The sequence below is a fragment of the Charadrius vociferus genome, unplaced genomic scaffold, assembly GCF_000708025.1.
Source record: "Charadrius vociferus isolate BGI_N301 unplaced genomic scaffold, ASM70802v2 scaffold111, whole genome shotgun sequence".
NCBI lineage: Eukaryota > Metazoa > Chordata > Aves > Charadriiformes > Charadriidae > Charadrius > Charadrius vociferus.
The window spans coordinates 4,121,368-4,138,913 of NW_009647046.1; the positions used below are offsets into that span (position 1 = coordinate 4,121,368).

A 17,546-nucleotide genomic window follows, 5' to 3' on the forward strand; every position below is an offset into this window, starting at 1 on the left:
GTGTGGCTGGAAAAGGTGCAAGGGCTACTCTGCCTTGATGGGCAGTGTTGCTCACATAAGTGAAACGAAGGATGCTTTGTTAAGGTAATTGCTATCGATGCACAGCGTTGTGATCTGCAGTGGCTGTTCCAAGGTTCCATATGGTCTGTAAGAGCAGCATGTTAATCTGGAAGAGTTGTGTATTAATCTGCAAGTGGGTTTTGGCTCTGTTTGTTATTTGGTCCTCTGGTAGGATAAAGATGTTACCTGTGTGATGTTCTTTATCTGGCTATGAGAGAAGCTCAATTTAATATGCTCATATCCCTCCTTGGAGACAGTCCAGATGCAAGTGACACTTGCCAGTGACCAACGCACCCAGAATTGCTTCATACACCCTTCAAGCTTGCCCTAAATTGGCTCTAATATCCCATCAGGATGAGCTCTTCCCAGGACTATAATGTGACTTCTGAGACAGCTCTCTAAGGTTGACAAATTCCAATTGCAAAAAAATCAAGGATTTGCCTTTGACAGGGAGTTTCCAATGAATCTTGCCTGTCTGGTTTGACACTGCCGTTTACCGGTGTCTGCCCTGCCCCTGCGCTTAAGGTCACTGCCTCTGTAGGTGAGTTGACTAAACAGTGCTTGCCTGCATCTCAGCCACCCCTGGTCAGAGCACAGCAAAAAAAAAAAAAGCTACTGCTGAAGATGGGTTTGTGCTAACATGCTGGACTGGATCAGGCCCTTCAACAGAAACCTTTATCAGACAATGCAGAATAGTAATACTGCAGGTTAACACACTAAGAATTGCAAGTGTATCCGGCAATGCCATCAAAACCCTTTGTTAGGAAGAGGTGGCAAAACCTGACTTGTGGAGGATCTTCTTTCTCCTAGCAGTCCTTGCTTTCCCAGTGCCTGTCTCTTTAGGGCAGGTAGGCAGGAAAGCTACTTGAGTTGTCTGATGCCAGAGCTCACAATGACCCCTGTGTTACACAAAATTTAAGTAGAGAGTTTCTGCCCTGAGGGGCTTGCAGTCTTAAAAATGAAAACAAAACGCTGTTCTGGTTTTGTGTTATTGTAGGAATGACACTGTTTCATTGCTATTTGACCTGGATAATTAGTCTGATAGCAAGACAGCCCAGTTCTGTCTTAGGTTAAATCCTTTGTGTTTTGCATGTACAGGAGAAGATGCAAATACCTGTTCTTACATCTCTTCTAAGACTGATCCACTCCTTTGGGCTTCAGCCTGTCTCCTTTCCAAGCAGTCAGTAGACATTTTAATTCTTGTTTTACAGCTACTTTTTTTTTTTTTAACATCTTAGTATGAGCTGGTGTACTACTTGCAACATTTTGAAGGTTTCATCAGCCACAGCCAAACTTTGAGCTCCTTTTGCAGTTAGGCAGCCTGTGTCTTGTAAGCCTTGCCCTGTTCACATCAGTGGTAAAGGAGCAGGTTACAGCCGGAAGCAGTTTATTTAGTTTCCCAGATTGGTTTCTGTGGGGTCATCCCAAGGAATCCAGAAATGCACCCAACCCAATACCTGAAACAGAACTTAGTCATACATGGAAGAGCCTCTTCAGTCACACATGCGCATGCTGATGCTTTCCCTGCACCACTAATGGACATTTTTGTGGCTCCTGAGCTTTCTGCATATAATTGGCCATTTCAGTGGCAGCCCAATCACTTTCCCCTGAAAAGCCATTCCCACTGTAGCTGTTGCCTCAGTGACCTCCATGGAGGAAGGGTAGAAGGGGCATCTAGATCAGCTCTCTGCAGGAAGCAAACTTAGTTGAATCTGTCGTTGTGAAAGAGGAATTCTGTGTGACATTTAAGTGGGCAGTGCACTTCTAGCTGTGTTGCTTACTCCCTGTCCTTGTCTTTGAAAAGGTCCTGGTAAACAAGGAAAGGTACTGGTAAACAATCGGTTCCTGACAGGCCACATCAGCTTCAGTCATAGCCTTTCAAGGGCTGAAGAGACCTTGGTATCTTCAAAAAAGAGAATCAGCTTCTTCGCTTCCGTCTTTGTAGCGTGCCATGAGGGCACCAGAAGATTTTCTTTCCCTCTCAAAATGTTTTGTATGTGAACTATCAAATGTAGGCTCCACCCCAACAAGAATTCAAAATAATGATAACATAGGATTTAACTCCGATTAGCTTACAAAGAAAGGTCTCAGCTTAGTTGAGACTTTAACTTGCATTTACATTGCATTTACATTAACTTGCATTTACAGTGGTTCGCAAGCATGCACGTTGTCTCAAATGCTGTAACATGGTCATGGGTCCAAATGTAGCAGCCAGAATATTTTTAAAGGCAATGTTAAGTGTTGATCATAACTAAGGGAAAATTGCATTAAAGGTTATTTTATACACCTTCATGAACCGTCAATTAGAAAAGCGTATGAGCATTCGTACATTCTGAGTTATCTTGGTATAATCAAGAGGGCAAAGTTCCTTAAAGAAAGATTCTTACACAGTATTTGCATGCCAAACGTGACAGCCCTATGCAAGTGATGGTGCTGAGAAACAGCAAAAGTTAACTGGAAGGTGTTTGTAAAAAAAAAAAAAAAAAAAAAAAAAAAAAAAAAAATAAAATTCATTTAATCTATCTTTATGGTCTAGGCTGAGAACAGCCAAAAAGTAAATAAAAGCAAGTATGATTTTGTACTCTTAAGAACTAAACAAAAAGAATTTGCTCTGATTGCCTTATGTTGCTTTTTCTTTTGTACCAGTGAGCTGAGAAATGATCTATCACTGGCCACATCTTGCTTTGTTCCAAATGATCACACTGTGATGATTTGAGGCACTCTCATGTGGTAGTGAAGTCCTTATGTATCAGAACCGACTGCATATGGTAGGGGCTGCAGCTTACTCTTTTTCTGCTACTTGCAGAATAAGCACAAAGACAACTTCTGTCAAGCAGAGTTTCACGAACCTGCTTTTTCACAGGTTCTAACAATGTCTGCCTTAAAGCAGACATTATCTTTCCATGTTGAGAGAGTACATAACAATGCTCAGGGTGGAGAAAATCTAGCTTTTGGCCCAGAGGAGAGGCATCTTGGGTCTTTGTGCTGTTATGCATAGCATAGTAAAACAAAGCCTCCTGGTAGGGTACGTAATTAATCTGGACTCCTATGCACTAGTCTGTTGCAGCTAATTACAGCTCTAGTTTAGGACACTCAGCTCATGGCCTCTCCACCTAGATCTTTTGCCTGAACTGTTTAAACCTAGTCTGTATTTTTGACAGTGCTCAGAGCTCTTTGTCAGTGTGCTGTTGTCCTTTCTCAAGGGGTCTGATGTGCGAGTCTTAGCAGGTGTCAATCCATGAGCAATACCAGATCTACAACCAGTGCAGCTCTGGATTTAATTTTGTTGTTGTTATTTTACTTACAAAGTTGAGATTTTAGGAGGGCATGCAGGTCCTATTAACTCCTTACTAAGCCAAAAATGGCATGTCTCCAGGGCTGCCATAGATATATGTGGACCTGATAAAGAAAGACCATTTCTCCAACCTAGTGGGTGAGGCTTAGAGCCTCTTGGAGCAGACTTGGGACAAGGAACGAGATGCATGGCTTGCTAGCTTCCAGGAGGCTGTCGCATACAAGAGCAGCATGTGAAGGGAAGCAAGCCGTTACGTTACAGTTGTTATGGCAGCTTGGATTTTGCCCTCTCAGAGATGTGCACAGCCCACAGCTTGTTCACTGACACTTCTGCTGGAAAATAGGAAGGAAGCAAGAGGTAATAGTCGTCACCCTGTTACTGATAAAGATGAAAAGACTGATCTATTTCAGATACTGCTGGTCAAACTTAAGAGTTCTTGTTTGTCTTTGCTAGCTAACCTGCATGTCTCTTTTTTTCCAGAGTTGGCCCTTTCTGTCCCTGTCTGACAAAACACGTACTCGAAAGCTAGCCTTGAACAAACTAGTACATAGGAGCCCCTCTGGATGTGATTCAGCAACTCATCTCTTGTGTTTGAGTGGCAGGCGTGAGAGCGTAGGGGCAGGACAGAATGTGAGAGTCTGCTCTACCTAAGCAATCAGCCTCCATTTGCTGTCTTATTTCCTGCCCACATGGGTCAGGTTACTGACTTGCTGAGAGGCTGGATGTAGTTTCCTCTGTATTTTTCCAGCCACGTGTTAGTTGTAGCCAGAAGAGTTTGTGCAACAAGACAATGTGTCCTACTTCACTTCTCATTTGTGAGACCTCCGCCCTGCTCCGAGATGCTCCCTGCAAGGAAATTGGGAGCAGGTATTTTTTCACTTCATTTTTTTCGATAGTGTCTAAAAAGAGAAAAAAAGCAAGCAGTGCATGGCTGGTGTTTTCTCTGTTTTAATATATAAAATAAGCATTTTTCCAACATCTTTTTAAATTATGAGAAAAATCATTCGCAGACCTTGCTCATTTAGAAGACGCTTCTAATTCATTAAGTCCTAAATTCCACAAAAAGGAAAACTAGTCTGTCTTCCATTAGCCTTAGCAGCTGTTTCAGTAACTTCCTCTTACTAGACCAGGTGCACTCAAACATTTTCCTTCCATCCTACTGTGTATGTTCTGTCCAACCTTCATGAATAAGAGACGCTTAATAAGACTTACAAAGTACGTGCAATGCTGTAGAGTGAGGTACAATAGTAACAGGCAGGAGATCACAGCTGGGTCCCAGCCAGACTGAAACAGAGTGCAGCTTAACAGTAACTGATTTTCCATGTTGATGAATGAGTGATAACCAATGCCTTGTTTTCCTTGCAGTGGATGGAAAGAAAGAAGTCTTGGTGAGCTCCTGAGAATTATATGCAGTGCTCCTCAGCCAGCGTGGAAATTCCTAGAAGAAACTAAAGGAAGGTCATCCTGTTCCCCAGGTTAGCATGCCCTTTAAGAACCAGGAAAATGTACAGTCTAGCTCCCTGCTCTGTGTGTACATCTGGAAGGAGTGGAGACTTCAAACCACTGGTACAAAGTTCACAAACTTGGTGATGTTTCTCAATAACAGTAAGTCCTAAACATATTCTGAAGCGATGTTGCTGATCCTGGTTTTTGTGGGGAAGATACACATTTCCTCGTGACCAAAGCAGGGTGTTCTATGTGCACAAGGTCATTTCTTCTGAGGATTGGTAACTCTCCGGAGACCTTTCAATCGACTAAGCAATTCCGTAATGAAGTCCTACAATGAGAATTGGTTGAAGAAGGATGTCACGTTAATTCCAGCGCTCACTAGCCCAGAGAGTACTATGGTGCTTGTGTTATTCCCACATTCGCCTTCATGTTGAGCAGAAACCAGAATTTTGACATGTATTGAGCATATCTATCTTTTACCCCAGGAAAGGAGACCTTTCGATGGATGAAAAGGGTATAAAAGTCCCTCTACTTCCCTTCCCTTGTCTCCCTCTGGAGCAGCCACGTTTACTTCCTCCCCAGGAGCCAGCCTGCCCCTCTTCATCCCAGATACCTGCTTTTTCCACCTTGAGATGACCTCAGGATGCTGTTGTCCTGTTAGGTTCCACTGCTTCCTGTTGCCACCATAACCTCCTGCCCACTTCTGCTGCCCTCCCAATCTAGGGCAAAGCAAGCTGTCCCTCTTGTTGAACCTGTAAAGCTCCACGTTGTGGATTGCAAACCATCTCGGAGCTGTGCCAATTCTACAAGGAAGTGGCTAGCAGAGAAGAGGTGGAGCAAAACACTTGCAGGACTAATGATAACCTGGAGCCGGGGTTGAGGACAGGCAGAGCAGATAGATGAGCAGTTAATGGAGATAAACCCCGACTACTTTGCTGACACAGCCAAGGACTATGAACTAAACCGGACCATCTGGTTATTCCAAGCAGAAGTCAATGTGACTAGTGCAAACTTTACACTCTGCATGACAAGTAACATCACCATAAAGGAGTGTGCAGCCTTTCTTCACCCAAAGGGATAGCTACATGTCCTTGTAATCAGGCAAGGGCACTGGAAGTATTGCAGTTTGTTACCATCTGCGCTGTGTGGAAGCCCAGCTTCCTTACTTAGGTGACCAGAGGTTGCGTGGCACAGCATGCTCTGGAGGCGAATGCCTAGGATCATACATACCTTTTTGGTCAGTCCCTTCAGAGGAAACCCGTTTGTTTCCTCTGTCTGCTTTCTGCAAATAGGCCGCAGTTACGTTTCAAGGGGACTGGGCTCAGTGTGACCAGGGTGAAAGTACGTATTTTTGCCAATGGGCCAGAAGTATCTGTTTGTAGTTCGCAAGTACTATGCTGTCCGCAAGATACTTGCATGGCTTATGAATCAGTAGAGCAAACTCTTTTCAGTTCTCTCTCTGGGAATGTGGGGTTCTTCCCTAAGTTCTGAAATTCAGACACTGAAAACTATTTCCCTGTTGTCAGCTTTGTCTGGTGAACCCCTCCTAGGAGACTATCTGTAATGATTGCTACAGCAGAGTTTAATTTCAGTGATAGTCAGGCATCCACCTCATTTTCTGTCTGTTCATCCCTCTGCACCTACGTAGGCTTGACAAGATGTGGAGACCAATGAATGATGTCCAAGCACAATGTTCACATGCAGTGCATGTGACTGAGGGGGTGATGGGGACCCCGTTTTGCACAGGCATGCAGTGTAGTGAAGGCAGTTGCTGTGTGGTGCATGCACTACACTGCAAAGTATTGGGCTCCACTCTTTTGGACATTGTGACAGTTTGCAGGTTTTCTTTAACTCTCTAACTCAAAAACCGGCACTTGTAAAGTTCACAAGAGAAGAAAAACCACGTATAAAACTAACGTGGCCACTGGTCAACAATTATCTGCCCAATCCAATCTGAGGGCCATCCTGCATTCTTGTCACTCATAACATGAGAGCGGTTTAAGCTAAGAATGCGTTTAGTTAACAGTGTGCAAGAGGGTTCTGTGAGCTGTATCACTGTCTATGGCTTTTCTACACTAAGGACCAAATAGAAACTCAGCCTGGTCATCTCAGGATGTCCAAAACATGGAATGAACTTTCTTTGGTTGTAAAGTGTAAGTCCTTATTTGCTCCACTGCTCTGTCTTCAGCTCACCCATGTAGATTTACATGTATTTTTCTAAAACAGCAGAATAAAGTAGCAAACACATTCCATTGGGAATTAAACAAATCTGCAGCGTCACGTTAGGCAAGTAACATCTTGGCTATTCAGCCAGGCAGCAACAGACACATTCTTACAGCACAGTATAACATACATATATTGACAGTACTTTACTCACCTCTGTTGGGCTGGAACACTCATGGAGGATTTCCTAAAAACCAAGGAGGAGTCATTTTAGTATTTTATGAGTTGACCTATTCTCTCCTTTCTACAAAAAGGGTATATGACCTTACTACATTTGATAAGCTAAGACACAGGGAAGCATCATGCAACGCTCCATACACATATTCTGAACCTCACACACCACCACTACTCTTTATGAAAGAAGTCCCTAACTGAAAGTCAGCAAATCCCGCTATCTGACCTGTAGTTTTAATTTCTGTTCTTCATTAGGGACCTCCAGGAGATCTTCAAGATCAATTTGTGGTTCAGGAGCTGCTGCCTCTGTTTCCTCTCTTAGCTAAAAAGAAAAAAAAATACACAGTTAATAAATCTTCAAACTTCTAAGAACTCTAGAGGCCTTCCTTAAAGAACTGAGCAGCTGAGAAGGAACTAGTTACAATAAAATAATGCTGCAAAGTTGAGGTCAAGATATAAATTGTCCTTTAATGTAAGCAAGACCCCAGGCTTTGGTGATTGGAGTAATAATCTTGTAAAATGCATGTAAGGGTGTTAGTTGGAAACATTTGTAATCTTAATCTCAGACACATTTGAGCTCCACATGTCTCTACAAGACTGTAAGGAAAGCACGTGGCTTCCAAAATATTTGCAAAATGAATCTTTGACGACACAACACTGGTGATATTTCAACAGTAATGAGCAGAATAAGGATACTGAGTAAACAGCGCAGTACCCGATTGCTGGTAGCATTTATGGATGTGTTTGTAAAACATCAAACAATAAAGGCAACGCTTACAGGAAAACAAGAAACTTGTTCCGAGCAGTCTCTGATACCAAGCCAGAGAGGAAGTAGAAAACCTGTGTTCAGCTTTGTTATGCAGCTGACTTGACAATAAGTAACAAAACAGAGTTAAATATATTGTACTGTGACCCACGCAGCATTTCTTAAAAGTAATAGTTATCATGTGACTGTTTAGACACCAGGTGTCAATCCAACCTGACTTTGTCTCTGCCTAAAAGACAGAGCTAAATAGACCAGGAGGGTGAGACAGGGTAGGACCCCCCTACGGCTTTCTGGTCCTGGTACGGATGGTATTCTGGCTGCCACGTGCAGGGAATTGTCTCGACAATCAAAATTGTCTCCTGAGTCTTAGTTTTGTTGCAAAAAGCCTCATGACAGTAAACAGCATAGCGTTCAGATGATCTGTGTCAGGAAGCGATGTTTGAACTAACCTTCCCGGCATTTGAATCCGCAATGCTGTTTATTCTGACTCAGTCATACGGGTTTCTAGAAGACGCCGAGGAACATTGTGCTGCCAAGGGCAGGTGGAGCAAAGGAAGACACTGACAAAGAGACAGTGTAATGTAATGGAAGTTGATGGATCCATGGAAGCCCAGACTAGCAGGGCTAACTAAGTAATCTTGCCACGATGCACAAAGGAGAGCAGGAGGAGCTGCTGGACACCTGGGTGATTACAAGTAATTTACTGTGGCACATGTATTTATTTGAAAAGATCCTATGTAACCCTCTGTTGTACCCTATTAATAGTCTCTGACCTGGCGCAGCATCGTGTTATGTAGTTCCTGGTAGCAAATCTCTCAGGTTGGCCCAAATACACCAGGAAGCTGGGAAACCTGTTGTGCTGGAGAGGTGCTAGCAAAGGCAGGCCACGGGCAATCTGTTCCTGTAAGGGCATGGCTGGATTTCTCACTTGTGCCTGCAGGGATTTTATAGTAGGGAATAAAAATCCCCTTTGTGCAGCTACTCTGATGACAGTAAGCAGCTCCTAATTCTCAGAAAACCAGAAGTGATAACGTAACCTGACTTGTTTTTCTGAAACCTTTACAAGCGTACATCTGTAGACTTGGACAAGTAAGAGTATCACACAGGGACCCTCATCCTGGGTCACCTTACTGGTGGTACCAAGTGCTTCTCATCAATCTTACAAAAAAAACCCCACCCAACCCCAAACTCAAAACTTCTCTTTAAAACTGCAATAATTCCTCAAAGGGCAAGACGTTCTGTTACTCAAAAGAGCAGCCATTCTCCTTGCTTATCTCTGGCAAATCTCAACAGTCAGGCGAAGGGCTCTCTGAACTGAGCTACCAACCCCAGGGACAGCCCCTCAAATGCCACTGCAGGCATGGTTGGCCGGCGATGCTGTCACTGCCGCTGTTCTTTGGAACAGCCTTCACTCACCAGGACCACCACTCTAGCACTTCGCAGACACGCTGAATGTTGCCTGTCTGACTAGGTCTAGCGATAACATCTGCTCCCGTGTACACTACATAATGTTTCACAGTGCATTATCAGGAGGCCTAAGATACAGCTGAGAATTTATTACTATCATTTTATAAACTAAAGAAAACAACTGGAAATTCAGAATTAAGTCTTGAAGAGATTATGAGCTTTTATCCTTTATCATTTTTACTAATCAAGCTATCAATTTGTTTGAGAGGTTTAAAAATGTTAATAACAGAATAAGAGCAATAATATACTCATTTTCAGAGAAGCTGTGCATTTGTGACAGAAGGATGGACCTTTTTTTCCATATTTGTTTTCTACTGCATGTTCTTTGCATATGGCATAAATTAACTATTCTTCTCTCCCAGCATGGCATAAGAACCTGGTACATTCCCACAAATTCCAAATAGGAAACAGTCACACAGAAAATTATGATAATAACAATGACAATAATAATAAAAAATAGCAACAGCAACAACAATAGTAAAGACAGCCTCAGAGACAGTTCCTGAAGTTTGGCTCTTCAGCTGTCGAGCTGACATCGTTCTATGGCTCTCGGGTCCAGAAAATCAGCCTGGAGCTCTCCTGGGGCAGACAGAAGCTTCTCTGTACCATCATGTACCACATCTGTACCACAAAAATCTCCTGTCCTGGGCTGTTCTAACATGCCCACTTCCACCATTGATTTTAATTCGAGACTGCCGATGTGCAGAGTGGAAGACTCTAAGCAATCATCAGCTCTTTTCTCCTTGTATCTCAAAACCATGCTTAACACTGTGCTGGGGCGCAAAGACAGCAAACAGGGCAGAAAGGGTTTGACAGTTCATTTAGTTCCTCCCCGTCCAGGACAGGAATAAGCTGTTTTACACAATTTATTAAACCCCTCTGTGTCTTCCGTTGAAGATGTTGTACTGGGTTGTGAGTCAAGAAAGCTATGTTCTCTCACTGCATCAGCCATTGCCCTACAGATAAAACCAAAACCCTCAGCCAAGCTATTTAAATGGATTAAGACTATGATGTACAACGTGGGCAAATCCTTTTCCCTTTTCCTGTACCACACTGCAAAGGAATTCTCTCAAACATGGAAAAGCACTTCTGAAAGCTCCCAGCGTAAGTGCCATCCACCTGAGCACAATATATGCATAGAAGCGATACTGGCAGGTTAACATTGAAGTGTACCCAACCAGTGCTGGAAATCGACTTTACTGAAATGTCACACCACCCTGAAGAAAAAATGTCGTGTACCCTGCAACAGCTCAGGTAAAGACTGGTACCATTCAGGGGCTGGACCTAGGTGCTCCGGGATCTTTCTTAGCGGGACAGCTGTCAGATAGGCAGGAAGAGTTCCTGGTGCAGAGGGAATCTCGGGAAAGTAAGACAGCTCTGGGGATTTGTGGAGTTGAAGGTATAAGATCTCTACACACATCATTTCAGCATGTATTTTCTTTCTTTCTTCCCCTGCTGCCAGTAGCGTGTCCAGACTCTGCAGCTACAGATAACAGCATTATCTGGAGTGTCTCATTCCGACAGCAGCTACAGCTACGCTCTTGTGACCAAAAGGAACAAGGATGCACGGATAATTCTAACCCAGCTAGCTTAGATACTGCTTGCAGCAAAGCCACCCACCACATGGAGCTAAGCAACGAGAAGCATCTGGGGTTTGTACATCTCTCCAGGTTCTGCTGCTCGTGCTGAGCACTAGCTGTTCCCCAGCAGGTGCAAGCGCAGGCAGTTTGAAGCCAGTTGGATCTATGGAAGCTTCTCTGGCTGCAGACGCACCAGTCGGAGAGTGCTGTAGTGGGTGGCAATTAGATACCTAATGAAGATTGAAGATGAGAAGCTATTTCCAGTAAGGCAGAGCGAGCAAACTTCTGTTTTGGCACAACAGGGTCTCTAGTCCCATTCCCCTGAGGAGTGAGGGGCTGATTTGCCCCAGCTACTCACCCGGCATTGGTACAGCTCCTGCAGCTGGGCGTTGATCCATTCCTCCAGGTCTAGCCAGCGCTGTAGGTCTTTGCGGTTGTACTTTATGGTTAACTTGCCCAGTTTCCTGTGTGATGATTCCTCACCAGGTTTCTCTGGCGTCTGGAAGGTCACCCGGGGCAGTGTGCTGGAGTCGCTGGCCATGCTCACCTCTTCACCACAGCAACTCGCCTTCCTGCCGGCTCCCTCGCTCCTTTTCTCCAGCTCCTTTGACCAACCCCTCTCTGCAACTAGTGGCTCACAGCTACTCGCGGACACCAAAGGTGGGCAGCATTGGTGATCCCAGGGAGAAAGGTGGGGGAGACCAGGGGGCCGGGGCAGCAGCCAGGCTCTGCAGGCAGAGTTACAGCAGAAGGTTCTTGGGTTTCACCATCGGCCGCGCTGACAGGAGCAGGGAGGCAGGCAGAGGAGTTGTTGTAACAACATCTGCTGTTAAGAGAAGCCAAGCGAACCACGGAATTGATGAAACGAGCTTGTTAATATTTAACACAAGTCAGCTCCAAGAGGCGGGGAAGAAGGAGGTTTTAAATTACTCTTTTCCTACAGGCATAACTTATGGGGATGTGCAATTCCAGAGGGCTGATCCATACATAATATATTGAATCCTGCTGTGTTCAAGCTTCATGAGCCTCTGTAAACTACTTTGCCTGCAGCTACAGGGTTTAGCTCCCATTGAAATGGCGTATTTGGCATTTTCCAGCTAAAGCGCTGGAACCGGTACAGATAAGGAGAAGTGGTCTGGAGCCAGGTGGCTACATCCACTATTTTACAAGAGTGGGAATACTCGGTTGGTGACACTGTAAGCCAAACTTGGACTCAACAGTCCCATTTTACATTGTTCTACAGTCTGTACATTTATTCCAGCTTTCTCAAAAATTTTTATAGAAATCCCGGTAGCCTGAATTTGAGATCATTTGAGCAGGGCACTCTTGAGATAAAACAAAATATCTGTGCTTTTATTTAAAAAAAAAAATTACAGTATTTGATGCAATGACACTGCAGGGGATGGCGTGTCTATGGATATATCACTATCTCCTTCCCACAGAAAAGTATTCAGGGTGAACAGGTTCACCTGCTGAAGCATCATAAACTGCTATCTTATTATATATTATCATTGCTTGCCTTACAATTGCTTTCTTACTGGAAGACAGGTTAAAGGTCTGCAGCATTATTGCCCTATGCCATTTTAGAGGGATACGTGTGAGCAGCACTGTTCAGAGGAACAGAAATCAGCCTGGCTGTGTTTATGGGGTGCCAGGGCACTTGGACACCCGCGTTCCTTCCAGATGCTGTATCACATCTCTTTATTCATCAGTTCCCAGAGCCCTCCAGCAACCTGCCCAGGGAGCTGCCCTATCAAATGGACAAACCAGCTGAGACCCTCCATCATGAAGCGGATCCCACAACCCCAGGCTCATCACGTGTGTGGAAAAAGCAAGTAAGTCTCTGCTGCTCCTGGCAGCCAAGGTACTTCCAGTTTGGAGACCAAGAGCTAGATAAACCAAAGGAAAAGTGACCAACCCTTCTCCCACTGACAGCTGCTGCCGGGCTGCTTGGGGCAGTCTGCACGGGGGGGGTGGTCTCCTCTGGAAGTCGTGCCCAGTCGCCTTGCCAAAGCCACATTCCTGTGCCCAGAGGGATGGTGGTACAGCCAGCCAGCAACATCTTGTACACGGGGTGATAGAAAAACAGGCAGGGCCATTCCAGCCCTGATTTTCATCCTGAATTTGAGCAAAAAATAAAAGCCTCTTCTGACAGAATATTCCACAAATGCTGATCCTGAATCTTGCTTCCACATCAGTGAAAGATAACATATTAACAGTATATGTGATACCTGGTACCATAATATCTATTCAGAAGACAGCTGTCAGCTATTTAATTTAAGCAGCTTTACCCATTTTTCCTCACTGCTTGGCTGTATCCCCCCTCTAATCTCACTCCTAAAACCGTCTTATTTAGACCAACATTTCCCTGAAAAATACATGCTGCGGGAGGCTAGGAGCGTACTCCGGGAGCCCAGATACCTCAGAGATTCTTAACTGTTAGAAACCTTGCAAAACCCCTTGAACATCCTATCATGTGTTTACAACTATTGACTTTTCAAAGGTTAATATGCTGGCCCAACACAGGCAGATTTTCACAAGGTAACTCCGGACCAAAGGACACGCACTGCCAGGTGTCAAGTTCCCATCTCCAAATAGAAGTGCTCTATTTTGCTGTTCAAGGACTGACATTTTTTAACAGGGGAAAGCAACCTGTATTTTCCTTGGTCCCGAGGAACTCCAGACAGGCTGGCATTAAGACCAGAGAAAGAGGACCAGACTTACAAGAGAAGTTACCTGGCACACCTGAGTCAGCCCCAAAATTTGCAGTGGCTGATGGGGCTGGCAGGGAAGTTGTCCTCTTCCTCCGTCCCCTGTGCTGATGCTGGCGCTCTTCATTGAGCCAGTTCAACTCTACATGGAAGCTGGCATTTGCCCCGTTAGTTCTCTGCCAGCGTAGCTGAATTTATGAAGCACAGGATCCAGAGGTCACAGGATAGGGGTGAGGAAAAGGGAAAGGGGAACATAACCTGCCCTAATGGCCCTTCAAACAGCTTGAGCCGCTGTTGACTTGTAACTTCACTTCAACATGAGCAACGTGGTGAGATACCACATCCAAGAAGGTCCACAGGCAGACCCACCCCACCGTCTGTACTCTATCGACAAAGTAATAAGCAGTCCCCGGTGCCCTCGTGCTGCTCTGTCAGCATCACCCTACAGTAGAGTAAGACATTCAGAAGGGAACATCAGAGGCTCTCTCAGGAAAGCTGTTAACCAAAACGAGTCAGATTACAGGATGTTCCTCAAACTGCTTTGTCTTATATGAGATAAGTCATGAATTATTTGTTATGAGGAGGTGGCAGTATAGATATAAATGTTTACAGATAAAGTAGGCCTCCGCCAGTAATAAACTATTTTAATCTATGATTAAAGCAAGAGGAAGAAGCAAAAAGACTGTGTGCAAGATCACTCCGTGAGGATGTGGTAGAAGTTCCTGCAGGCAGAGGATCAGGTGCCTCATTCAGGATACGTGATATTTTCTCCTCTGAACAAGGCAGCATCTCCTGTGGGTGCACCAGCCACCTTCCAGTGCTGGTAAGTGCCAGCTGCCACCAAACAAGAAGTGGCTGCATGGCTCTTTTCACCGTGCTGCACCACATCCTGCCCTTTTCCTCCCATCGCAGCAGATTCAGGTGGCCAAAGGGACAGAAGGACTCTAACCATTTTGTTGGGACATGCACAACATGGGGATCTCCAAGGTCTCAAGCATGGCTGGGAGATGAGATCCTATTTTCAACCTAGTTATCTCTCCTCATAGCCTTGGACATACAACCTGGACCAAAATTTCAAAAGTGAACGCACATACCTGGGCAACTAAGTCATATAATCAGACAACCTCACAAGAGCTGAGCACACGTAAGCTCCAATGGACCTCCTGCCACAGTTGCTGGTGATCATATCCTCTGCAAATCTGCTTATCACTTTTGTAGGTGAGTAAAGAGGTTTGAAAAGTGGCCAGCATGTTTGAGCGTTAGACTGAAACGCTGTGCCTCAGTTTCCATGTGTGTGACCTGGGGTCGCTGGTCCTCCAGGCCTGCCCTAAGAGGGGGGTTTTGCCTCTGAAAGGAGGGAGGGATTTGATACCGTGCAGTTGGGTTTTTGTGACCGTCTAGGGCCGCCAAACCAAGCTGAGCATCTGTGTCGTAGCGCCAAGCAGCTGCAACACCGATGCAGGGAGCAGAGCAACCAAGTGCGTGAGGTAGATCTGGTTACGCTCCTCTGTTCCTGAAGCTCGTGATCTCCATCCCACACCTGTGACCTAAGCTGGTGCTTCTCTTTCTCTCCGAGCTGATGGCTTTGGTGCATGCTCAATAATTCAGCAGGGCCCCGGCTCATCTTTCTGGAGAACCAGGTCGGCCTCTCTCCCTTGAGTCCCAGCCTGGAGAGGAATGTTTCCCTTCAAGACAGCCAGAAGCCACTCTCCACCTGCTTTAGAAATTAATCACTTTCCCTGTGGTTGCAAACGTGGTAGTTAACACAAATTAAACCAGGGAAGACAGCAGAGGTGACTGTATTAATACTATGTTGACACCACAAGGTAAAGAGGTTCTGCATCCACCTGTGAGCAGGAACAGGCACAGAAATAAGTGTTGCAGATCAGAAAATGTAGCCAGAGCTGTAGATTCAAAAAGTCCAGAGCCTCGAGCGAGCAGCCCTGATACATCCACCATCCTGACATCCCTTGTCTACTTGCCTCATCCTCCCATGTCTCCACTGGAGGGTGGAAACCAAAAAGGCTGCACCATTGCTCCAGAGCTCCAGCAAGAAGAGGGAGAGCACATCATCTCCTCTCACCTTCGACTCCTGGAGAGCTAAGGAAGCAGCCAGGTGTTACCAGCTCACACAGTTCCCACCTCTCACCCAGGCAGTACTGCTGCCTTCCCACCAGCACGTGGAGAGGAGCCTATGTAACTTCAGTCAGGCAATCAGTAACCAGTCTTACTCCTCTACCCTGACAGTTTCACCTTTCATAAGGCAGTGAAAGGGCAGCGAGCAGGAAGAATGCCAAGAGACGGAGGAATCTGACTAGTAGTATCTGACTGATCAACCCCAAATTGCACTATTGGGCACCGCCGCAGAAAATAGACAGGTCTCAGCAATAAGGGTAAGAGGTGAGACACGTTTGCCTGCCCACCTGCCTCCTGACTCTGATACTGGCAGTCAAGTGAAGCGTAAAGGCTTGTGGCTCACCAGCAGCTGAGAAGGGTAAGTGAGAAATGATTGTACTTACTGCTTTGGCACACCAGAGGAGTAGCAAATCCTGCAATCCTCCTTATTTATGCAATTAATTCTGCTTATCCGTGTCCACCCTCAGACATCCCGTAGGTAGTGGCATGAGTAAGCATCTCCACCGAAGAGGATGCCCCCTCCCCCCCATTCAATACTTAGGTGAAGCCAACAACTTGAATTAGATGTCAAATGGATTATTTGGGTATCACTGAAAACCTGTCTGTGTTGTTTTGTTGCCCTCTGTCTTGCATTGTTTTGCCGGTTCCCTACGGAAAGAGGCCTGCGGCACTGAAAGCGTTATCGGTGTTTTCATGTGGTGCAGAGGTTTCAAGCAAGTCCTTGAATGGTAGAGTTGGAGACAAGAGAAGCACTGGCTGAATAGATGAAGAGGATCTTCCTTGTTTTCCAGCCTGCTTTCAACATTTCAGGCTTGCCGAGGCTGCCTGTGTAGTTCTTGCAGCAAGAAGTTTACCGTGACCCAATCCCCATGAAAGGGTGCAATTATGTTTGCAGGGACTGTGCTGCTTACACCTGCAGGGAAATTGCCATCTACAAACACAGGGGAGAGCAGCCTTTCACAGCGGGCGCTGGCAGCTGGCCTGAAGGTGTTGAAAGTCAGAAGGTTCCTAAGGATGCAGTCACCGTAGGAAGTGATGGAGAAGGAGGGGCTGTGGGGAACCCCACGGCCCATCCTGTTCCGCTCACAGGCCCTGTAAAGAACAGCTGGTGTTGCCTATGGGGGCTTCAATGGAAAATGTTAATTTTATTCTGCAGATTGAAGGTTCTTTGCTTCACAAAGGGAGCCATTTCCATACCTGTGTCTCTGTAAAACCTAGCGTAGACAAGACAAAAATCCAGACACTTTCTTGGTGTAACTAGTCTCGACATTATCTTCCTTTCTTCCTTTCCCAGTGCTCCTGCCCTTAAGGGTTTACCATGACCAGCAACATTAACATAAAAGCCAGTGCCATGCGGGACTGTAAACAAGAACTTCCCCAAAGAAACAATATACCCTCATTGTAACTCCCTTCCCCAAAGCTGCCCCTGATGCAATGGGAACGGGTCTTGGGAGGACTCAGCAGCCTGTCATCCTTTCCCTTGCTTCATTCCACAGGACCAGTGGTTAGTCATCGCCCGATGAGGTCCCTCCCCGTCTCCTTCCTTTGCCACATCTTTGTGCCGTCACTTGCATCCGGGTCCCGCCCCTAAACCACAGCAGGAGGTTTAACCTGAGGCAAATACAACAAAACAAGCAAGCAAGCAAGCAAGCCTGTCTCCCAAGCGTTAATTCCACACAGAGCGG

General features: G+C 45.5%; 1 protein-coding gene across 1 annotated transcript; it reads right to left on the reverse strand.

Moving 5' to 3' along the window:
- Positions 1-5,063: 5,063 nt before the first annotated feature.
- On the reverse strand, positions 5,064-11,555 carry PPP1R14D (protein phosphatase 1, regulatory (inhibitor) subunit 14D). The gene is made up of 4 exons (XM_009895680.1): positions 11,373-11,555; positions 7,428-7,523; positions 7,182-7,214; positions 5,064-5,132 (listed from the first exon to the last, which is right to left on the reverse strand). The coding sequence occupies exons 1-4, from the start codon at positions 11,553-11,555 to the stop codon at positions 5,064-5,066; spliced, it is 381 nt and encodes a 126-aa protein (XP_009893982.1).
- Between the last annotated feature and the right edge of the window lie 5,991 nt (positions 11,556-17,546).